The sequence below is a fragment of the Athene noctua genome, chromosome 2 (genome assembly GCF_965140245.1).
Source record: "Athene noctua chromosome 2, bAthNoc1.hap1.1, whole genome shotgun sequence".
NCBI classification, from domain to species: domain Eukaryota; kingdom Metazoa; phylum Chordata; class Aves; order Strigiformes; family Strigidae; genus Athene; species Athene noctua.
The window spans coordinates 73,011,062-73,035,630 of record NC_134038.1 but is presented as its reverse complement, the minus strand read 5'-3'; the positions used below and the strand labels follow the sequence as shown (position 1 = coordinate 73,035,630).

General features: G+C 38.6%; 1 protein-coding gene across 1 annotated transcript in view; it reads left to right on the top strand.

The window, feature by feature from the left end:
* INO80C (INO80 complex subunit C) overlaps positions 1-19,518 on the top strand; it is a 31,694-nt gene extending 12,176 nt beyond the window's left edge. The window contains exons 2-5 of the mRNA XM_074899426.1: positions 9,132-9,242; positions 12,170-12,281; positions 13,987-14,054; positions 18,805-19,518. Coding sequence (XP_074755527.1) covers positions 9,132-9,242; positions 12,170-12,281; positions 13,987-14,054; positions 18,805-18,936 — 423 coding nt within the window. The 3' untranslated portion in view covers positions 18,937-19,518. The remainder of the gene's footprint in view (positions 1-9,131; positions 9,243-12,169; positions 12,282-13,986; positions 14,055-18,804) is intronic.
* The last annotated feature ends 5,051 nt before the right edge of the window (positions 19,519-24,569 follow it).

The window sequence follows — 24,569 nt, the reverse complement described above, 5'->3', positions numbered from 1 at the left end:
TGCACTGGCAGTTTTTATAAAAATTCAATTATCATTTACTCTGGTCTTTTTGCTAGTATGCTTCTATCCATTTTCAGTCTTAAGGCCCATCAATTTAGGATACTTTTTTTTTCTCTTGGGGAATCAAAATGTTCTGTTGGGCTCAGTTTTACCCTTCATGAAAGTATTAACTATCACATGCTTCTTCATTCCATACATACTGAAATTTTTAGCTCCAGCGCTGCTTAAGCATGCCGTTCAGCTCCTGAATCGGTCCAAGTTACAATTTTCTTAATAAAGAAAACTGTCAAATGTTATAAACAAGGAATAGTCCCAATCCACCAGATGAAATCTAAAAGTAAGAGATCCTTTGCAATTATTTAAGCCGAAGGGAGCTTTGTGGCAAATGCAAATTAAACCAAGCTTTTCTGGGATAGTGTGAAGCTATTCACAGTTGTGTCCCAATTACATTTTATTTGAGGCTTTTCCCCATAGAAAATAGTAATTTTTTTCCTTGAAATATCTGTAAGTTATAAAACTTTGTCTATCATAGTGCTTGAAAGTTTTTAAATGGAAAAACATGTTTGGCATCTGAAATCTCTTGAGAAGAAATCAAAGCTTTTCATTGAAGCTTGTTGGGTCTCTTTCTGGTTTTGAACGTTTAATCATTTTGAAGAGAACAGAGTAAACTTGAGTTTTTCTAGATTGTTTTTTTCCTTAAGTAAGCAGTATCAGTAAGAAAGGATTTCTTGTGTCATGAAATTGCTAGGTCTTTTTCCCCTATGTTTGCAAGAAATGTTTGAGAGGTGGGGCACATAATTAAAATCTTTTCCTCCCTGTGGCTGCATTTTTAATTTTTAATTCAAACCCTCACACAGCGTAATAGAGCTTTGCTTTAGGGTGTTTTATACCTCTATTAAAATGACTAAAATAATTAGTATTTTATACATTTGGTAAGTATTTTGTCACTGGAAGCACCAGTGCAGGTGAATGATAATGGTTTGAAGTTCAGGCAGTGACGGGACCCTAAATGAGAATGTCGCCTTTTAATCAAGAGCACTTGGAGTCTGTGGTATTGAAATGCCCTACAGAGAACATAGGAAAAAAGCCATCCATCACTTTGTGACAGTCCAATCTTTTAGTGCATGAGTAAAATTTTATTCAGCCTTTCTAAGGCAGTTGGAATGTAAGATGTTTTAACTCACCTCAAAACAGCAGTGTGAAAGTTCGAAAGCATAATGTACAGATTGCTTTCTGGACAGCATATGTGTCTTATGTATAATCTTTGTTTATTTAGTTTGCAATTCTCTATGTCCTGCTTCAAACACCTTCCCCTTCCCTACTGTACACCCAACAGGCGAGATTATTTCTAAATTTCAGTCATATGTTTGGAGATAATTGGCATAGCTGATTAACTCTTGATATTCAGCAGAAATACGCAGGAAGTTATTGGGAAAGAACTGCTGCTTTAGGAAGGGCAGATTTTGTGAAGTCTCGCACAGAAAAATAGTTTGACATGTGACTCAGAAGTCCTCTGGGGAATACTTAGAAGAAGCTGACGTACATTTAGTGACATGTACTTGGAATTATAAACTGTTATTATAATAATTCAACAATCTAATCTCAAGATTTGTGTTGTTAACATTTGTTTTTAAGAACCCTCCCTCAACTTTCTTGATAAGTGAAAGCAGCAGCAGCATCTGAGGATAATGTCATAATTTAAACAAAAATATTTTTGTTGTTGGGCATTTGGGAGATGTACTTTTTATGGAAGCAGAAACCTGTACTAGGAACCTTGTCTTTTAAGATGAGTTGGCAATGATGAAACCCATTGATTCAAATGGGTTTACTTCCAATTTGCACTGTATGCATGACTGTCTTGCCCACCCTACTAGCTGCTTGAAATCAAGGACATCGATCTGCACTGTACTTAATACCCATTTTCAGCTGGCTACTACTCAGTGGTTTTGTTTAGTAAATTGAGTTTTTCAGTACCCTGTTGAACAAAATTTGCTGTGAATATGCAAGATTCGTTTTTTTTCCCTGCCTGGCATTTCAACATTTTCAAGCTGAAATATTTTTTTGTCCTACTCCAAAACAAGGTAGGACCTTCTGTGAAGGGAGAATGTTCCTGAAATGCTACCATGTACCCAAATTCTGAGAGAGAAGAGGCAGGGGAACTTGTATTGGGCTTCATTTTAGTGAGTGGAAAGGAAGAGGGAAAAAGTTTTTCCTGCTGAATCCAAGAACAAGTAAAATGCAACCAGATGGGGAAGACATGTTTCTACATGTTACTGAATAAGTCTTTCCGGCAAACCTTTCTGTCACAGACATGGAGAGAGTTAATCTTGTTCAAGGGAGTGCTATTTCTTCAGTCTTACATTGTTATTGAGTCTTCATTGAGTTTGCTTTCAAAAATACACTATGCTAATAATGCTGGTGATGAGAAATTTTTTAGCCATCATTTTAACTTGAGCTTAAGCACGTCTAATTCTGACACCTTTCTCAGTGAATTGTTCCCAGCAATGTAAAGAGCTGCATTTTTGTCTGCCAGACAGTACGTGTTCAAGTTTTAATGACTCCTGTCATGTCATCATGCAAAGTTAAATGAATTAAATATTCAGAATGTGCAAGAGCCTATGACAGGCTTGTTATACAGTGAGAGCTAATATATTAATCAAACAGCTTAATATATGTTCCAGTATAAGCAGTATTAGCTGGGACTCTGTTAAATAGCTGACATTCACAGTCTACTCCAAATTTTGAAAAGTCTGCTTATATCATCGCTGCTGTCATCTAGTGACATTTGTGCTCTGTTTTCACATGGCATTCTCGCTCACTGTAATTGGCTGCTAGTGAAAATACAGGTATTATCTATTTTATAAATTACCATTTTCTTCCATGGCTGTATAGCACAGCTTTATCAGGATGTCATAGAACTTGCAAACAGCTAAAAGCTGAGTAAGTTGCTACGAGTTGGATATTGCTGCTTTAGAAGTAACCTACTACATGCATAATTGGACATATACCGTTATTGAGGCTGAGTTAAAACAACTGTGTTAATGAAATTAAGAATGTCATTGTAGGATTATTGTGATTATGAAAATCAGCTGCCAAAAGTAAGTAAAAACAGTTTAAACTATTTATTGAACTACTTATTGAAGGTTGGAGACAACAGGGTTCCTCAGCAAGCCAAACTGGGTGCTTGGGGCAAAATTATCATCAAGTGTGAGGCCCTGATTTAGAACCAGACCCCTCTTATTACTTATTTTTCAGTAGTGACATACAACCCCCTAGTCATCAGTGTAAGACAAAGCCAGAGTATAGGAAATACTGAACACAGAAATGAAACGAAACCAAAAAACTGTACTCAATATAGTGTTAATACTGACTTACGAATGATTTGCAGAAAACAAAACAGAGAAAGTCGATGTTCACAGTATTGGTTTGGAAGCTCCCTTAAATTAGATACTCCCTTTTCAGTTCTTACAGAATTTACTTATGCATTTAAGTTTTGCTTTACCAACACACTGTTCAGTTTAATTTCTATTTTAAAATTCTGTTTTACCATGTAAGTGGCCACTGCCGATAGTAGTTTACCTCCCGTGATGTGCAAATCCATTTTTTTCCTAAGCCATGACATGCATGCTATGAAGTGATAGAATGCCAGAAAAGCACAAATTTACATCTTTGACTTTTATGACTTCATATTTTTAAATGTTTTTTATACTTTGTAAAAGCCTGTTAGTTTAAAATCATGAAAAAAATACTATAGAATATAATCTAAAAGTAGATAGGTAAGAAATGATACTTCAGCATATATCATTCTGTTCTGCAGTTTTAATTCTAGGTGGGGGAAAAAAAAAAAGCCATGATGACTCAGATGAGCACTTTCATAATAAGCTAATTCCACCTGGTATTTAGTCCCATCATAGATACCCATCCCAAACCCCACAATGCTGATTCTACCTAGAAATAGCCAAAACAAAGAATTCAGCTTCCATGATATACAAATTTTGCTTGTCCTCTCCCTAAATAAAACCAGACAGATGGAGCAATATTTGGAAATCATGTGAAAACCAATACATCTGTGGTAGGGAATTTGGAACAATATATTGAAAAAATTAATAGATCTACCAAAACCTAAAACTGAAAGTAGTTTGTGAATAGTCAGCCTCCCAGTGCATGTTTTCTCCCACTACAAACAGCATATACAGTAGGGTCCAAACTAGGCTCATTCCTGGGGTTTGGCTTTATTCAAAAGAAACTATTGTTAAGGTAGCAAAGCTTAGCTCAGGTCTCTTTCCCAGACTTGGCTGCTCTTACAACAAACCTCTTAGGACTACCAAGTGTTTGCTGCATGTCTTTGCCCTCTCTTGAATTTTTGTTGTCTCCTAACCAACTCCTCAGCCAGCTTCCTCACTCTGTGACGGTCACCTGGTCCTAGTACGTAACAGGGAGGACAGTGTCCCACGCTGGGATGCACTAAATACTCAATAGATGGTCTTGTGAAAAGAAATGCAAAAAAGAAGCAGCATCCCTCACTATTGCTCTTGTCTGTCCCAGGAAGGATAGAGATTGCCAACCTGTCACACTGTGGTTGTAGTTAAAATTCAGCTAAAGCACATAAAGACAGCTTCATAGAGGGAGTAAAAATTGCACAAGTGGTCCTATAAGAAGCCTTTGAACTGCTGTCTAAAACTTTTAAAACATGAAATTCTAGTCAAGGTTGCTCTACGTCTGACTAAGGAGGATACTGGGAGGAGGAGAACAGAGGAAGGTAACATCGGAAAAGGTGGCAGCATGGATTTCTGTGGAGGTTAACAGAGGAAGAGTTGATGGGAAAGGATAAACATAGTTAATGATGGCTTAGCTGCAGTCTTTACTGTTAGGGTTTTTTGTTCTTTGGGGTAAAATTAGTGTAAGCATGTTCAGCTGTACTGAAGTCACACCTTCATTTGCCAGTGCAGATGTACCCTGTAAACATAAAGCCATTCCAAAGTCTTTGTTGTTATTTAACAGCTTATGGAGAGAAATCTATACGGCATAGTGACTATTTTAGCACAAATTTTGTGTAGCCCTAGTTACTGTGGTGGGTTGACACTGGCTGGATGCCAGGTGCCCGCCAAAGCTGCTCTGCCGCTCCCCTCCTCAGCTGGACAGGGGAGAGAAAATACAATGAAAGGCTCATGAGTCGAGATGAGGACAGGGAGAGATCACTCAGCAATTACAGTCACAGGCAAAACAGACTCAACTTGGGGAAACTAGTTTAATTTATTACCGATCAAATCAGAGTAGGATCATGAGAAATAAAACCAAATCTTAAGAACACCATCCCCCCACCCCTCCCTTCTTCCTGGGCTTAACTTCATTCCCAAATTTCTCTGCCTCCTCCACACCAGTGGCACAGAGGGGCAGGGGATGGGGTTGTGGTCAGTTCATCACATGTTGTCTCTGCTGCTCCTTCCTCCTCTTGGAGCTGGCTGGCATTGTCTGTTGGACGTGGGGAAGCTTCTAGCAGCTACTCACAGAAGCCATTTCTGTAGCTGCCCCGCTACCAAAACCTTGGCACACAACCCCAATACAGTTAGATAAACCACCACTTAAAAGACACAATTTATTTATAAGGTGCACATTAAAGGCAACTTCACTTGTCTCCCTCCCTGAAGCATATACTGAGCTCCCCATGAACGACGTTTACATTACAAGATCAGTTAAAAAGAAGTTATCTAGAATTTCAGCTTATGGTTACACTTTCTTTCTAGCCCTACTGCAAAACATTTGGGATTCTCCTAGGACGCTGGGGGTGAGGGAATTAGGTAGGAGACTGGCTGGGTAGAGAAAATGTGCTGGGGGCTGGCTTGGGCAGGAAGGGGAAGTTGCCCACATGTGACTGAGGGTTACAGCACACATTGAGCAGGACGTGTTCCCTGGTGACAGGCGCTTCCTCACTGTACTCACGAGACTGTCATCGCTTCATAGGACTACAAAGAGGATTTGGATTCATTACTATTTGTTTGCCCCAACACATGACAGTGAAGAATGAACTACTTTCCAAACTAAACGACCAAGCAAACAAGCACATTTGTGAGAGATTTGTTCAACTAATGTTAAAAGTTAAGGATTACCTTTACCATACAGTAATTGTTCACTAAGGAATCTTCTTTCAGCCTCTAAATTATGTTTTATATTGTCACTGTCTTATTCATCTTCAGGAAACATAGGTTTTGCAGTAGAAAAGTAGATCCACATTGGTTAAAATTCATTTGGCATCCCCCCCACCACCGCCCCTTAAAAAAGACTTTCAAACCTGAAACATTAAATGATGTTTCTTATGCTTTAGGTCATGGCATTTTAAAACACAGGCTGGACAGATTTGTAGATTGTTGAGACATTTTCAGTTTGTGGCTATAAAACTGCTGAGGATGTCTGCTGAGACTTTTGCAGGCTGCACAGAAAGCATTTCAAAGCTCTGTACTTGCTGAAGTTCTCTCCTCTTTGCAGTAGCATGTTATTCTGGAAGCAGTTTCTACTCAATTCTTTAATGTTTTTCCAGAAAGAAAAGCACATTAGCTGAGTACCTCTCTTCCACAGTGCTACTGCTAAAAATCCGTTTTCATACAAGCAGTGCTGAGTGAGGGAACTGGCATGCCTCTACAGTATGTCCTTATCTCAGTTCCCAGTATTTAACTAGGATCATAATACTCAAGTCTTATTTGCTTCCCAGTCTGTCACAGGGCTCTGAAATCATGGTTTCGATTGCATACCACTATGGTATGCAAGCTGCTTTGCAGTCCTGCACACCAGCCTGCACTCTTTGTCCTGGAGAGGAAACCACTGCTCTCCAATTATCCATGGCAGATCCAGAAGCTACTGCTGGCATTATGTCTCCGTAGGAATGGAGGATGGCTTGGGTGTCTGCATGGCCCAGAAAAGCAGCAGCTGCTGCTCCAGATCCTGCTGCCTCTGCCACTGTGCAAGGAATACTGGCACAAACAAAATTAACATCTGGCCTGTAACATGAGTTATCCCAACTCTTAGCAGCACTAATACCTGAAATCCCTTAGGGGTCAGTCCGGAAAAGAAACGACATGTAGAATTTACATTCAGGAATTGTCCTGCCAGGAACAGTCCTTACTTTCCTTCCCATTGTGCCAGCGAGATTAGCACTGAATCCACACAGAAAAACCCACTGATTTCAGTGAGTGTAATATGTAAGTGTACCCAGCTGCAGAACTTAAGGACTATATGTATAGGGAAGCTTCTTCCCCTTTTTGTGTAACCATTTTTATTTGCTCCATCTCAAAATACTAGATACTGTTTTGAGTTATTGTTGAAATGCTACTCAAAACCTGTTTCATAAACAATGGAATACTTAGAGAACTGCAGGATTGGATTTAAAACCGACCAAATGGTACCAACTAAAAGGAAAGAAAGCTTTGAAGAATAACTGTGTGTGCTGATTCCTCCACTTAGAGAAATTACACTGATAATGAGCAGTATCAGAGATAATTTATTCATAAAAAATAATCTTGCATCTTGTTCACTGCTGAAATCTGAAGTGCTGGAAGTGTGCATGTGCAAGGATATAGTTTGAAACCTAGCAACATTGTATAAAGCCACTTTACTCAGGGTTGCTGAAGATATTTTCTCTGCTCACTGTCACATAATGCACATGTTTCTAAACATCCATCTGTGTTTCTTCTGTTTCTCTGACAGTGACTGCCTTTTAATGTTGTCCGCAAGGGAATAATCAGGTTTAAGCTACAGACTTCAGCGTTGTTTCCACTGATGGCAGTATCCCCTGTACTAGGGGCTTACAGAGGACTGGCTTGTTTTGAAAATAGATAATCTCTATTCATATATTTTACTTTAATAAGACACTAGAAACATGACTATTTTACTTGAATGCTTCTTTATTCCATACTTTGAATATTTAAGACCTCTCTGCTATGTTAAAAACAGGCACTGTTCAACTTGCCTAGTTCCTAATCCTATAATTACGTATGCATGTAGTTAAGAATACAAACACTTCCCTTGTAATCACATGGAGAAGGATATGCTGAATCGTGGCCTTTGCTCTATAGTCCCAGTTTCTAGATGTACTCCCATAATTCACTAACAATAATGATCCTTTTTTCTCCTACTTAAAAGAGTATTGTGTCAGCACAGAAAGTTTTTCAGTGCAGGTTTTCACAGGAAAACATTTTTCTGTTCTAAGATTTATCTGTCTGAAGGCAAAGTAAAGAAACATTTTAACCACCCATTCAGTAAATATTGATTTAGCTTTTAGCCAAGCTTTTTGTTCTTCAAGAAAAAAAGAATGAAGGTATGAAATCCTATTGAGTGAACTGCCAAACTCAATGGTGAAATTCTCATTGACTTCAGTATAGATCAGGATTTCACAAGGATCATTTGGGTATGTAGCATGGGCTAGTTCTGATAGTATGGAGACTTACAGGGCACTCACAAAATAAAAAACAACATAAACTCAACCATGCAGAACTATCAGAAATTGGTTAGACTGCCACATAACTTTTTTAGCTTTCCAATCACACACACACCTTCTCCAACTGTTCTTCCTGCTAAATAAATAAACCATAAAGAAAAGCCTAGAAAACAGCAACTAGTAGCCATGTAGATTTTGTGAGGCTTGTATATAAAAATAATACATAATAAAATATTTTTTTCTCTCAGTCTTCACTCAGGCATGATTGAAGCCAAGATAGAGAATAAACTGATTAATCAATTTTTCTTTAGAACCTTGAAAAAACCCTTTTTATAAATTTTATATATTCCTGTTAATGCTTTAGTACAGAACATTCTGAAATAGATCCAATGTACGTTTCTGCTGGTTTGGGTTTCACATGCTGTCTTGCACTTTACAGAGATAGCTTTCATTAGTACCAAAATAAACACGATGCTGTTTTTGCTCAGTAGGCATTGGCCACTATTCCACTCTATGTGTCAATTGGAAATTGCTTGACAAAGACTCTGTTTCATGATTCCCCACTGCTGACATGCAACATCTTTAAAGATTCAAAACGGATAGGAAAGCTAAAAAGGCAACAGGTAGGCAATACAGCAGACGGCTCCATCTCCAGTTAAACTTGCTCAGAGTAACAAGCAGTAAGATTGTATTTTTTCTTCAGAGTGCAGGTGGAGAGGCCATGAATGAAAACAAATTTTTGAACACAGACTCCAGCACAGGATCGGTGGAAGCAACCATCAAGCCGTTACCATTTAAAGATCCGAACTTCATTGTAAGTATATTATTTTAACAATTTTAAATTCTAAACTCTTCAAATAAAACATTAACTAGGATTCTATTTCACTGTATTGCTCATGTAAATATTAACAAAGTCACCTTAACACCTAAATAAAAGGTCAACAATTTTTAAGAAATTAACCTGAAGTCCATGCCACCTTATGGTCCAGAGAGCATACTCTATTATAACATGAAAACGGTACTGGTCCAGAGGCAGAATGATATTAAATTCTGGAACAGAGTCAGAAAACCTGCTAGATCAAGGTAGGCACAGAAGTTTTATGGTGTGGTATCTCACAAACTACCACAGCTAGAGAGGAACAGTTAATACTGTTGTGAATGTAGGAATCCCATCTCCCAGTTCTTAGCCAAGGCAGGCCGCAAAGCAATTGAAATAGAAATCAGCCAGAGAGTTATTAGTAACTGGCATTTTACTCCTCTCCTGGTCCCTAAAATTCTTAACAGACCTGTGTTGTCTGTTCATCCAGTAGTTGCTAGATTTAGAAGCAAACGCTCTGTGCTCCCCAGAAGCGTGGCCTGCTGACATTCAGAAGTCCTGTAAACTCTTGACAGCTGACGAAATACAGTCTGCTAAAACACTCTGAGATTTAAACTGGGAGAGAAGGTGAAGGAAGACTACGGCTAGTAATGCTGTCACTGTTGGCTTTGTTTTTGATATATTTTTGTCTTTCTGTGCCAGGGCCAACTCACTGGCACACTCTACAAATGCTTTCTAGACAAGCAAACTTCTCAGACTGCTGGTCCTAAGCCAGTACTTAGAAAGAAGGATTTTATCCCAGTTTTCATTCTGTATGAATAAGATACAATATCCCACAGCATAAAACCTGAGTAATTGGGCATTGCACAGCTCACTAAGCACAGGTTTGTCAGGGGGGTATAAAATTAATCTCTGACTTTCAAGTTGCTGTATGTCTACTTTGCAGACAACTTATGTCATGAGGAGCATTTGAACAACTGCATACTTTGCTCACCATAATCCTCCAGTGAGCACCAGCATCTTTGACAAATGGGTCCTATTGGAAAGGCTCCATTTGCGCCCAGAGGCTTTCCATGTAGCTTCCATACAGGATTTAAATAGCCGTGAGGCCTTGTGCTGATCCTTCAGTTCTTAGAGGGATGTCACCATTTCCAAAGAGGCAATACTACTGTCTGCATGCTTGAAATAATAATGAATGTACAGGTTCTTTGGCAACTGCTGCAGAAATAATAGGCAGTTACAATAAAACCATGAAATTGTCCTCCCCAACACAGTAACTAATATGAGAAGAAATACTGAGTTTAACTTTTTGTTGGTATGAATTAGTAGTAACAATTTGGATGACTTTTTGCATCCTTCCAGCCTAGCCTGCCTCAAAAGGAAGAAAATAAATCAAATAATGTCTATGTCTCATAAGTATGCCCAAGTTTGAACCATTACCTCACTGCAGAGAGTAGACTTAAAAGCAGAGAATAAGGAAGAAATTGCCTTTTTCTAAACTTCCTGAATGGAATTTGCATCCCTTGGGAAAAGGAAGAAGACCTGACAGTTATGTAGATCAACGAATAGCTCCACCTATCCTTGCTCCAGCTTTCTCTGAACTTCACTGGTGCAGATGTAGCTTGGCTCATTTGCATTTATCACTCATTGCCTTTTGATTGCAGTTATGTTAGGTGATACCCAGCCCCATACCTAGGAGGCATACATTCATATAAACCCAATAGTTCCTTTTGAAAAATCTGATTACTGAAAAAAAAATCATTATGCAATGATTTGGGGGAAAATTCATGTAATTAATTGGAATTAGTAATGTGTAGTACATCTATTTTTCATCTCATATTCCAGCAGTCTTTAGGATTACTAAGGTGTTACACTCAGATCAAACATTTGTATGTGCTTTCTATATTGGATATCCATTACCAAAACCTGATATATCATCAGCTCATGAGCATCTTTCCTGAATATATCGTATGTCTACAGAAAAAAGTTTTCTAATTGAATCCTTCCTCCCACCATTCTCAGCAACTTAACATGCTAATTTATAAACCAATCACAGCAGAACTGTGTTTGCAGAACTTCGCTGAGTTTTGATGAGACTGATGTGGCAGGTAGTAATTATTAACAGAAATAGCAACAATTCCCCAATTGTAAGAACATTTTCTTTTCTAAAGTAAAGCTGTAAATCTGTGTCCTTTGATCATTTAGTAGTAGTACAGTATGTTGTGCAGCTTCTGTCTCTGGAGGGACATAAATAAATTACTCTGTAGCAATCACATTTGATAACTAAAACTACCATTATAGTACCTTTGGCAAGCTTTCCATTAGTGTACCTTTCAAAATGTAAAATTGTCTTGGCAGCCAACATTCTATTTATTACTCTTTTTCTATTTTTCTATCTTCTATCCTTTGAAAGAAAAATAAAATTTCCAGAAAGTTTCCCATAATATTCATTACATTGTGGAAGATCAGTTGTGTTTTCTACAGTCACAGATAATTTGTAAAAGAGCTAGAGCTGCACCTGTAATATGCCGTAAAACGGAGAGAGAAAATTTAGCTGTGTAATCACAGTTTTAGACACAACTTCATAGTAGTAAGTTGTAATATGATGGGAAGTACATACAGAATCCTGTAATCTCAGGCTAAACCTAATCATATTGATTTTCTATTTCCATGTAAAAAGCAGATTTTCATTTCCTTCAGTTAATAGTAAACATAGTAGCTTTGACACAGTCCAAAAAGCTTTGTTTTTCTTGCAGCCAAGATTAAAGCGTACAGTGTATTAGCCTGCTGATGAAATAAGTCAGGATAACAAATGGTTCATGACAAGATGAGATGTATCAGAAAGACTATGAAATAGAAGTGTCACGCTCTGAAATAGTATTCTTTCTTTATTTTTTCTCTAAATACCGTATTTTTAATTTTAGCACTCCGGCATTGGTGGAGCAGCAGCTGGCAAGAAGAACAGAACTTGGAAGAACCTAAAACAAATTCTTGCTTCTGAAAGGGCATTGCCATGGCAACTAAATGATCCTAGCTGTAAGCTGCTTAGACTCTTTGCATGTATTTATAAATAATAAAATCCACACAAATAATTTTCTTTAAAACAAATCTAAATTATTTCATCAGTGCATGCAATATCCTGCTTGAACAGGGTCCAGTAGTACATTTAAGACTAGTCCAATCATACTTGCCAGTCCTAAGTGTAAAGTTGGGGGAAGCAAATAATTTGGAGTATTGTGACCAAGTTCAAAGACATTTGGGGAGAGAGTTTAATAAAGGAAATTATTTATCCAAACCAGGTCAGAAAGTCCTTATTCCCATCAGGTTTTTGTTACCTCTTCACTGCTGAGGAGCCTCTTCCTCTGCATATAGCCCAGATGTCTTCTGATGGGTGGCTGCTGCTTGATTAGCTACATTTGAACAATTTTCAAATAGGTTCTGCTAAGCCACATACCTGCAGTAGCTTAGACGTCAGCCCAAGCTTCCTATCCAGCTCCTTATCCTAGATTCTTGGGAGAATTAAATCCTACATCCCCTGTTCTGTTCAGCACAGCTGAAACTACACTATTAGCAGTCCTGTTTAGCAGTCCTAGCTGGTGTACATCTACAGGAACAGAGCTACAGCAGTGATCTTAATCTAGATATACTTCAGGTCTACTTGTAAAGTAATGTAGCTGGAGGCAGAATGTGATCCTCAGGTTTTACTTAAGCGAGTGGAGCCATTTCAGAATTGAGCATATGCATGTACTTTTTGTCAGACTTGGTGCTTTATCCAAAAATAGTTTGCCATTTTTTGAAGTGTTTTAGATGCAACTGTTACGGAAGAATGCACACTACAGTGTGTTCCTGGCTATTGTAACTGACGATCTGCTGATGTTGTTATTTCTATTGCCTTCTGTTTGTAACTGTAAATTTATAGGAATTTTTTTTTAAGAAGGTGGGAAAAGAAATTCAGTTGCATATTTAAAACCAGCTGTCTGTGGCATTAGTGTCTTTTGAATTATGAGATGATGAGTTAGAAATTTGACATGAATGGAGCATTTGAATTGATCATAGCACCCGAATGAGGTGCGGGGAGATCAAGAAGGAAGAAGGAAAGGAGTCAGGTACAAGGTATTTTTGTAAACATCCAAAATTGGGGATTTAACTACCTAAACATTCCAACTGTATCTTAAAAATGTTTATGAATGAGAGTAGCTGTCTAAAGGGTACCAAAGAACAGTGATTTCCGTAATTTATTTTAAACATTCAGACAATTTTCTAGGTCATTGACTGGGCTTACAGTGGTACATGCTTAAAGATTTAACTGATTTAAAAGATTACTTTGCTTTTCTGGATTATGGTATTTCAGAGCTGCAATCTTGAGCAATGTTTCATGGTCTTAACATACAGCATGCATATGATAATGGCTATTCTTTGCAAATAACTGACTGCAAGGGAATTAATTAAGACTTGGAAGAAATCACATTTCAAATAGCTCTCACATTTTTCCTTTTGGGGATGGCAGATCTGCTTACTGAACTGATATTAGAGAGGTGAGCAGAATCAGGCTGTTGTTTACAAAGCTAATAGGCTAAATGTTTTCAGAGGTAATTCAGCTGCCTATTTCTTTGCCTTAGCGCTGCTAGTTACCTCAGAAAGTAAAGGCAACATTTTAAAGTATTGTTACCTATTTACAATTTCGAGTTTATGTTTTAAAATATAGGTAGCACACTGAATTTATCCCTTTGATTCTGTCTAGATTTTAATATTGATGCTCCTCCTTCCTTTAAGCCTGCCAAGAAATATTCTGACATTTCAGGACTTCCGGTAAGTATTTTATTTTTCTCTTCAAAATTAGCATCTCACTTTCCACAATGAAATAAAGCTGCTGCATGCTTTTGTGAAAGCTGTACTTGCTGAAGTTCCTATTCAGCCTTGTGCTTAATAGTTGTCCAGTGATTTAGGGCCAAACCCCAAATACATCACAGAATTCTGAAGTTGTTAATAGATGTCAGGACAGATAAAATACCTTTCCTGCCAAGTGGCTCCTATCACACCACTCTTCCAGCTCTAGAGTCTGCATTAGTCCTCATAGTTTCTGATTCTTTAGAGTTTTACAGTGAAAGCTGGTGGCCCACCATCTCCATGACTCCTAGCTTTCTCAAGCTTTAACCACACAGATTGAAACTTTCCATGCTGAGTGTTTGCCTGAGGCTGATTTATTTCATTATATCTTTTAGAGAAAGTTTCAAAAAGATGGCTCAGCAATTTCCAGGAATGTGATTAGGCAAAGTTATATTGATTGGCCCAGGTTAAAAAAAAAATCTTGTTATCATTACTCTCAAACTTTCCTTCAGAAAAATCAGCCTGACACAGACACTTGTCATGGACATTTTAAGAATTTAAAATAGCCCCATGCTTCGGAGATGGAACTTGGAGTTTGGCAGATGTATAGCCTGTGTCACAGATGGGCTCTTTTACATGATTTTGTTAAAGAAAAAAGAAAAAAAAGGAAAAAAACCCAATCACATTTGACTTAGATACAGTTTGCACATGCTCAAAAAAAGTCTCAGTAGTTACAATTTGGCAACTGAATTCCCCAGAGATTCTGTTGGCACAAAACGGGAGTAAAGTCATTGAATTCTGCTCAACAAAAATTTTATATCTGCTGATGACACTGTTCTTACGTGACATGAATAATTTTACTTAAAACCAAACAGGTGTTAGTAACAGCATATCTTTTCACCTTAAGCCCCCAGTGATTTATTTTGCAGAAGCCTATGCATTTATTACAATTGAAATGAATGGGAATACTGTATTTTGGACTATAAAAAGGGTTAAGTAATGGTTACACTAAATACCTACAATAACAAAAACTTTGTAACATCAAATAGCCTTAGACAGAATTTCAGGGTCCCTTCCCCAAGTTTAATCTGTTTCTCATCCATAGGGCACTAGCCCACCCCACAGGCTCAATATTACCTCACAGAAATGCCTGTAAATACAGACATTTGTTATGTTGATGCAGGTTAACACAGCACCTTGGATTCTGTACACTGAATAAGGTGAAAGGCCCCATTAGGAGAAAAAATGGGTGAGCACTTAATTAAGGATTGCTTTATAGTGGATCCTCAGTGCAAGGTATCAAAGAATAGCTATAGCGCCAAATGTAATCCTGCAATCCTGCACATCCTAACGTTTGAGTTCTTGATTTGGTAGCGTATATGTTTTGTTTGACTTTTTTTTTTTTTTTTTTTTTTTAAAGTAACACATTTAAATAAGACACCTAGGAGGTGGCATGTTTCCAGCCTGTGCCTTTGAGCACGATTTGGAAATGGAGAGGGTTGCTCAGATTGAGGCTGGTAACCCTTGGTGTTCAAGAGGGAATGAGAAAGCAACATCTCCCTTGCATCCCTTGCAGATCAACTGACAGACAGCAAATTCAAGACACTGCTCACAAACTCAGGGCAAATAATTCCTTCCAGTGAGGCAGACTTACAGTCTTGTAAGAGTATTGCTTTGATATAATAGCAACTTGTTTTCAGACAAGGAGCAGGGGTCAGTTGAATAAGGAACTTTGTATAAGGACCCTTACTCTCTATAAAGATACAGTGGGTGAAGGGAGGGAGGATAGGTGGACATGTGAAATTGTAATAAGTAGATTTCACAAAACAGCAAAAATTCCATACTGGGTCACTTAATGATGTTCATCTGTTTCCAATCCTCTCCCCTTAGAGTTGCTTTGCAAGTATTAGCAGCATTTACACCAGGTGTTATTAGAGCTGGTGCAACATCTCTGAGCTGTGAGGGGCTCGTGCGGGACAGAAAGCATAAGGGCATAAGTCCCTTTCACTGCTCCATCTCTGAGGAACCAAATAATGCTTTCCAGCACTGGCCTTTGATGCATTTCAAAACCAGTCAGTCATTGTAACTATAGCGAGATGATGATGCAGTTTACAGATGTGAGTGAAGACCATGTCCCTACCAGCTAGGAGTCAGTTTAGCCATAGGAAATAAGAGTCTTCCTCTCAGCTCCTCAGTTTTTCTTTACCAGCTCCTCCTTTCCATCAGTGATTTATGTACTCTTAACTATTCTAGCTCAATATAAATATTCTCCTTTCTATATGAATCCATTCAGTGCTGTTTTTATTTCCTTTTTTTGTCTTTCCACTTTCTTTTTTTTTATTCTTAATTTTTCATCCTCTAATTGGGTTGTGAGTCAAGTTTCCTATTTTACCTGGCCTGCAAGGTTTCTCCAGACTGTGATAAAAATACCGTGTTTAAAAAAATCTTTTTTATTAAGATAACTGAGACAGCGTGTCCTTTAATTTGCTAAGCTAGAAATGTTTCATAAGAAGCACTAAATATATTTTCAAGATCATTTCCTAGTAGGAAGATATGTCGTGTAATAGAATATTTTAGAAATCTAGGATAAGAAAAATGTCTCTGTATTTTCTGCGTAAAATCTGAAAGCATTTGTGTAAGAATATATTTTCTATGGGAATGCTGGATTTTCCATGGAAAGAAAGTAAAATATATTCCTTTGCATTTAAAAAAGAATTAATGTGGTCTAGCACGTATAAAAAAAGAGAAGTGTATTAAAACACTCTCATTAGTATACCTGCAGTTATATTAAATGCCACAATTAAATTCTACTGATCGTCTTCTTTTTCTGTGTGTAACAAATGGAATTAAATTTACCAATAGTCTAAGCAGAGCAGCCAATATGTATTTGTAAGGCAGCCTAGACTTCAAAAGCTATTATCTACTATATTGACACTGCAAAATAAAACTAGTATTTCCAAACTTGCAAGATGAGTATTTAGATATTTTAACATGCAAAACAAAGTAATTTATTGTAAAGCAGATTAAAAAAAACGCCAGTCCTTCAAATGTTTATATTGCTCTTCCTTTTCTGAAAATGGATCAGCCATGTTACTATAGAAACAGATTGAGATAACTAATATATTGTATTTGAAGAGCATGCATCTGTGGCCTTTGACTTAGTTTCTAAATATGACAGAGTTTTTTCTTTGCAAAATCACCTTACTTCACTTTTCTAATCTGTTTTAATTATTGCTGAAGTAGCAGTATCATTTGTTTTCAGACTGAAGTCATGGCATAAATGACTCGTTACCATACATCAGTGTCTGCAAACAGTACAGCCCAGTATGAAGTATCAGAATGGTGAGGAGCTGCTGTAATGTTTTAACCTACATTGGTGCGCAATATAAACTGAAGATATTGCTTGGCTAATTTATTACAGAATTAGGCACATTTGAAAAGCAGTCTACTTAGTTAGCTTTTTCTTACACGAGGCCAGATGTAAAGTATGAAATAAAAATTAATGTATACCTACTGTAACCATAAAGTTACTACCAGGGATAAATTTACTCCTAATGTCCTAACTTTGCCATTTGTTTGAAAATGAATTGATGGCTTGACTGTTAGCTGACTACATTTAATTAACCCTGTGGCATTTCTTTGTAAAGAAACAAGCTACAAATAATACTTAATTTTCTGCAAGGTCTTATCAGGCCAGACAATTATCTGGATTGTTACCATGGTCAACAGATCCTTTTTAACATAAAGATGGTAGAGGGCTCTGCACTTCAACGGTATGGATGGGGAGCACTCCAGCTCTCCCTGGCCTTTTCTCTTTCAGTAGCAATGTCCTAAGGGATCTCAACTGCCTGTGCCTTGCAGCCTGCCACCATCTCCTGTTAAAAAAAAGGTACAGAAGACCCTTTCAGAGCCTTGGCAGGCACTTGGTAATCCAGTGTTGAACAGACAGTGATTGTCCTGGAGGCTGAAGGTGGAGAGGCAGTACCCTGAAGCCTGCCGCCTTCCAGCCAACCCTCCTGTGCTTCTCCCCAGCTCATCCAAGCTCAAGGTTTCTGTAGCAACAGGGAAGGGGAAGAGACTGGAAGGACACTGGCACCACTCCCAGGCACCCAGGGTGCAAATACAGCAGAGGACACAAGCATAGCCCAGGGTTAGCTGGCCAGACGGCTATCCTGAAAGCAGGCATCTGCAGCAGAGCACAACACTGAGTTCACATTTCTTATCAGTTCAGTCACAGAACCATAAGCTGAGACTCCTTTGCTTTAACAACCATTTTATAGTAAATTAAAAGCTAAGTTGTATGCAGGAGGAGAAAATCAGTCCAAAGCTATCAGAGCTCCCATAATTCAGTCTCTTTGTGGGTAATTTATTGGCAGTAGACTGACTCTTTGGAGAGCTGCCTTGAGAGAGACTGCACAAGGCACAGAGTTGCTAGGGTGAGTTTAGAGAGTTGAGGAATTTCTTTTGCACTGTGTTTTTTATGAAACTATTTCAGACCTCTGTTGTGTTTAATGCATTTCTAATGTGATTTTTATAGGGGTCTGTTAACTTCTCATAAGTTCTGACATGAGGAGAAAGAAAAAAGTACAAACTTTTGGGCACAGGGTAGAACAAAGGTGCTGTTACTGAGAAAAGAAACTTACTATTTTGTGGTCTTGTAATTAGACACTTTTTTAGTATTCTGTTTTGAGATTTTATTTGAATAGTGTCTCTACCATTGTTTCTTTTTCAGGCAAATTACACAGATCCCCAGAGCAAACTAAGATTTAGTACTATTGAAGAATTTGCCTATATTCGGATGCTCCCTTCAGATGTGGTTACAGGATACCTGGCTCTAAGGAAAGCAACAAGTATTGTTTCCTGAAGAGACCAAATATTGTTGTATATCACTTGTGAACAGTGCTAATTTTGAAAATCGTGATGGAAACTGACTGCGGAACTGAGGTTCCTTAAAACTATCTATGGATTTTTACATCTGGAAGTAGTTGATGATACATGGATTTGAAGAACATATGGATTTAATTTTGATAAATGCTGATATTTGTTAGTTTGCCAATTTGTAAGCAATTTGGTTTGGTGAACAGAATAACTTAGACCTTTAAGATATGTATCTGCACCATGATGTTGGAGTTATATTAATTTCTGTAGAGACAGGATTTCATCCCCACCCTGTATATTTTATGTATGGCTCTGGCTCAGAAGACACAACCATTTGAGTTAAGGAAAAGGTACCATGATATCCTGACTTCTAAACCTGCCTTGCTGGATGCACTTGCCACTTGGCTATGAAGAAGTTTGTCCCATCTGTAAAATGAAGTTAAAATACCTAGCAAGTGCTGCTACTGTCATGACTGTTTATGGTACTGAGCACTGTGGAAATGAACAGCTTCAGTCAAATATTTGCATTGAAGAACTGTCAGCATAAATAAAGTTGGACTCAAGCTTGGTTTTGAAATATCCTAATTAATATGTGTAACAGGATCAAATCACCAAGTAACTCTTAATCATGGCACTTTGTAGTTTTTGAGTGCTTCATTTCACAATCTGACTATTCTTCTACCTTTCCTAGTTTGTACAATATTAGTACTAATTAGTACAAAAAAAGTACTAGTTTCCCATACTTTTTAAAAAAAATTATAAAAATAGCAGGAATTCCACTGTCCAGTGGTGTTCTGACACCCATATGGTCTTCAGCAAGACAAACCTTCTACCTCAGGACAGTGACCTTTGCACCATGAGGTACCAGAAGAGTAACCAATAGCAACTGAACGTTGCCACCCTTCAGAGGAAGGAGACTGAAGAGGTTTGGATTCTTGCTGAAGGCTGCTGACAAGTACATGCCAACATCAAAATGACCATAATTTCCTGAAACTTAGGTCTAGGGGCAAGGGGGCAGAGAGTTTTCTGCCCATTCTTTCTTTCTGTCCTCTTCCTTATGTCAAGCTGCTGATTTGTTGTCTTCCCACTTCTTCATCTTTGTCCCAGCCCTAGGGTCTTGTCAAGAGAGTCTTCAGGCTCAGCCATTCCTGGCCTTCAACCACACAGCCTTCACACCCCCTACTCCACCAACTGCCCTTAGCTGTTGCACTTACCTCCCTTAGCTCTCTGAGCCAGTGGATGTGAGCCAGAAAGGCTGCTAGGAGAGTTACCACTTGCTGTGGGAATGCTCTGTTCCCACATGCAAAACTGCCACATGGAAGGCTTGCCCCATAGCTTCTTAGTCCTGGACTGCTCAGGTCACAAAGGAGGTGAGATCACGGGACTGCAGTCCTATCTGACCCAAGCTCCATCATGGACATTGGGATCGTGCAAGGCACCTCTTATCTCTGACTGCACAAGCAATACGCAGAGGTGACTAGATAGTGCTTAAGCTGTACCTTGAATACACATTTCTACAGACATTATAATTAATAGAACAGATTTTTTTTTTTCATTGAAAGAATAGATATGCAAAGTATTATTAATGCTAGTTTAATTTCAACTCCAAAACAGGAAAAACAATAATGGGACACATTGTTTAATGAAAGTCTGTGGGACTCATTCCTCAGTTTTTGTGATCTAATATTTACAAAAACAAAGTAATCTAGAAAGCCTTTGACATGCTTACAATAGATCCTTCAAAGTCCTGGATACCAGATAATGCTACAACTGTATCACAGAACAAAAAAGAATAAGACAGGATATATCTTCATGCCAGTAAGCATCCAAGCCACATTCTCTTTACATCCGAGCTTTAGAATGGATGCTTTTAACTTACTTTACGTACTGAAGATGTGTTTATAAGATAAGCTTAACATTGATATGAAAAGACATAGTTGCTGTAAGATCATTTATGCTTTAAATAAGCAGGCCACAGCTCAGAAAGTTGTATTTCACCAGCTTGTTCTCTCCCACAAATATTTTTAACATTCTTTGGGAATGACTGTTTAGAAACCCAGGCTCCCTCACTATCAGAAGTGTCCATGCACTCCTGCACTGTATATTAAGATGTTGCTTCTCAGCTAATTTCTACTGCACACTGTTTATGCATTCCATTTTCAAAACCTAAATGTCTTACTGAATTGAAAAAATAAATACAGCTTAGATTTGGCAAAACCATTAGTGACTTCTCTCAATGCTCTCTATCTATACAATGGCTGCTAGATCCCCTTTTCTTTCCTTGTTTCTTCCTTTGTTCGCTACTGGCCCTTTTTCTTAGGCAGTAGTACCTCACTTTTACTCATTAGGCTGTGCAGCAGTCAAGCCAAGAGTGATGAGTCAGTCACCAGCATCATTCAGACTTACCCTGATCAACAACAGTTTATTATGTGGAACAATCAAAATGAATTTGTTTTAGCAGGAAGCTGAGGGCAGGAAAGATCCAGTAGCCAACATGCATGATGTTGTTCTGTCTAACTAGGTTCTTTTTGGGAACAGCATGTGGACCTTCTATGAGAGAACTGAGCAATACCTCCCTCACTGAATAGCAGAGAAAATAATGGATAAGCTAAGAACTTGTCTGTGCCACAGGGTAGTTCTAATGTATGTTTTACTGACAGCTTGAGAAGTGAAAATTGAGAAGTACCATTATATTTAAAAGTATTTATGGGATGTTATCTAGATAAACATAAATAAGTTAAATTTATATTGCAAAGAGGACAAAAGAGAAACATCTGAACAGAGAAACAGTGTTGAATACCATTTCAGACTTTGGGAGAATGTACTTTGACTAACAGTAGTGCCACATCTGTAAAGCAGAAAGCTAGCAGTCAGGGTGAGGACTAATTTGTTCAAGTACAACCATTACTATCTGTGAAGTATCACCCAAATGCATCACATGCATTTGCATTAATATGTTTCCCTGTCATCCCCCCTCCGTTACTCCTGTAACAGCTTACAGCACGCCAGTTGCTAAGCTCCCACAGAAATCCACTGACATTAATTGGAAGTATGCTTGTCCAGCAACTCACAAGGTATAGTCCAACTGGCAAAGCTTTACCCTTAGTCTCTTTGGCGGTGGAAAGCATATTTTCCTTGCCTCATCTGTCTTACCCCTCAGAAAGAATGAGGATGTTTGCCAGAGGCCAAGCTCATGTTTTCCCCTGCATCTACCTGCCCCACACACTGCTTGGAGTGTGTGTGTGTGTCACCTCCAGCTTACTGTGGGGTTTTCTGGGTTTCATTTAAGACTGCAGTAGCTTGTATTTACTCCATCCTTTGGATCTTGAAGCCTGGACAAAGCAGGCAACTGCCTCTACAGCTGTCAGCTCCCAGGCAGCAAAACTGCCATAGCTGAACTGCTGGGTATGGCCAAAGCCCTGTTGCTGGAAGGATGCTGTACTGCAGCTGGGGCAGGGGCTGAGTGGTGTGGGGCTGTTCCAGGAATGTGGGTCCTGATGCTTCCGCGGGAAGGGGTGCCATGAGAGGAATGAAGCTCTTGGCAGCTGCAGCTGCTGCCTCCATCCTTCCCATCCTCTCTAGTGAATGGAAGAGCAGGATGCTGGAGCTCCAGTGCTCTTTCCGTGATTATTCACTGCTGGTTCATTAAAGCAGGTCTGTACCCCTAGAAACTTCCTGCCACAGCCCTTCCCTCTGCTGCATCCGTGCTAGGAATGACTTTGGCCCCATGTCCTGGAAAGCAACAAAATTCAATTCAAAGAGGCCTTGGGCCAGCTCATTTTGGAAACCCTGCATTTCACTGTTCTGTAGTTCCCAGCTTTCTCCCATAACAGCATTCTGGATCCCTATGGAGTTGCTATATATGGGCTTCCATGGAGGACAGGGATAGCAAGCACGTGCTAGGAGAAGTGCCTTGATCTCCTTTGACAGAGGCCTGTAAGTGTGAAACCCCACCAAAGCACAAGGAAATGAAGGGAAGCAAAGGTGAGGGCTTCTGACTGGTGAAGAATATCAAAGTAAAAATTAACTAGTATAAGGTTAAAAAGGTCTTGTAAGTCCTCTCTGTTAAGAAAAAAGTTCAAACTCCTCACATGATTACAATATTTTTCCCGAAGGACTAAGTAATCTTTAATAAATTAATATAATTATTACTAGAAAACTTACCAATGGGTTTTAAAGCCTCTTACAATCTCTAACAATGTACATGGTTTACATACTTGTGACAAAATAGCAAGATTCTTTCTGAATCACTTCAGGGAAGAAGACTTTCTCAGATGATGTCAGGTTCTGGGAGAAAATCCCTGACATTGTGACTGAAGTGTTCAGCTACAGTACAGATACCACTTGACTCTTCTTGTTTAGAAAAAAAAAATATAATAACCACTAATACTAGAATTCCCTTCATATTTTTCTCATTTTAGTGCATCTCCCCCAATTAAAAACCGCTTTTGTCTGCCTGTTGGAGAGTGGATGGGTGGAACATAATAAAATAATATGGTTTCTGGCAAGAAAAACATTTTAAGTCTATTTGGTATCTGTAAGTATTGCTTGACTTGGTTTTGTATTCTCTGAGAAGCTTAACAAATCCAGTCTTTTCAGATGATTACACTACTGTAAATCACAACCTACAGATAGCAATAGCAGTAATCTCTTGGGAGAGATAACAACAACAGCTAACGAACACTGTTTAAACCACTGGTAAGTAGTGCTTGTGTAATTGCACATGGTTTATGACCTAGGAGATAACATGTTTTAAGTACAGAACATCCCTTTCTCTGACAACATAGCCTAAAATCAATAATCTCTACATAAAAAATTGTAGTACTAGTGGACTAGACAGTAAGTTGTTTCGGGGGCTGGCTGTGGTTACTGTTTGCCAGCGTATTCTCTAGGCAAGAGCTCCCATCAGCTGCTTGTGTTCTGGCTGCTGTGGCTCTGTTACTTGACTCTGGTATACCCAGCACAGCACTCCAGAAAACTGCATCTGGTTCATGGACTACCTGAAGTCTTCTCCAATGTTCCAAATCTGGGATGCAAAAATTACTCTTCTCTCAAGTGAAGAAATCATTTACAAGCCCCTAACCAGACACAGCACATGTGAACAGTGTCCCTTTTTTCTGCGAGTCTTGAATCCAAAGCATAGTGTGTGTTAAAGGAGAATAGGTGCCTCTGTGTGAGTACTTCTGTTTCAGCACAGGTCACACACAAACAAGTTCTCAGCATCAGGTTTTGGAATTTCTGAAGAGAGCTGCCTACCCATGCATGAGAAGAAAGCGCTTCCTGCCTCATCCTATCAAAATAAATTGGTATCCATGCATGTTCGGTGCCTCCGTATAGATCTGATAAATCTACACCAATAAACCCTCATGAGCAGAGATGCAGGTCTGCTTGGTCAATACATGGTGGGCGTTGGGCATTGGGTAAACAATGGTAATAGGTACTATTTGAATTTTGACTGTGGTTCCATATATATTCCAAGGGACAGCAGGTTTACAAGACAGCTTCTCTTGATTCTCTTCTCCCAGGAGGAGATGCCTCTAAAGGACACCATAAACACACATACATTGTCTACATACTGTGTGTCAGGTCATTAGTTTCCTGACTATCGTATCAACATGA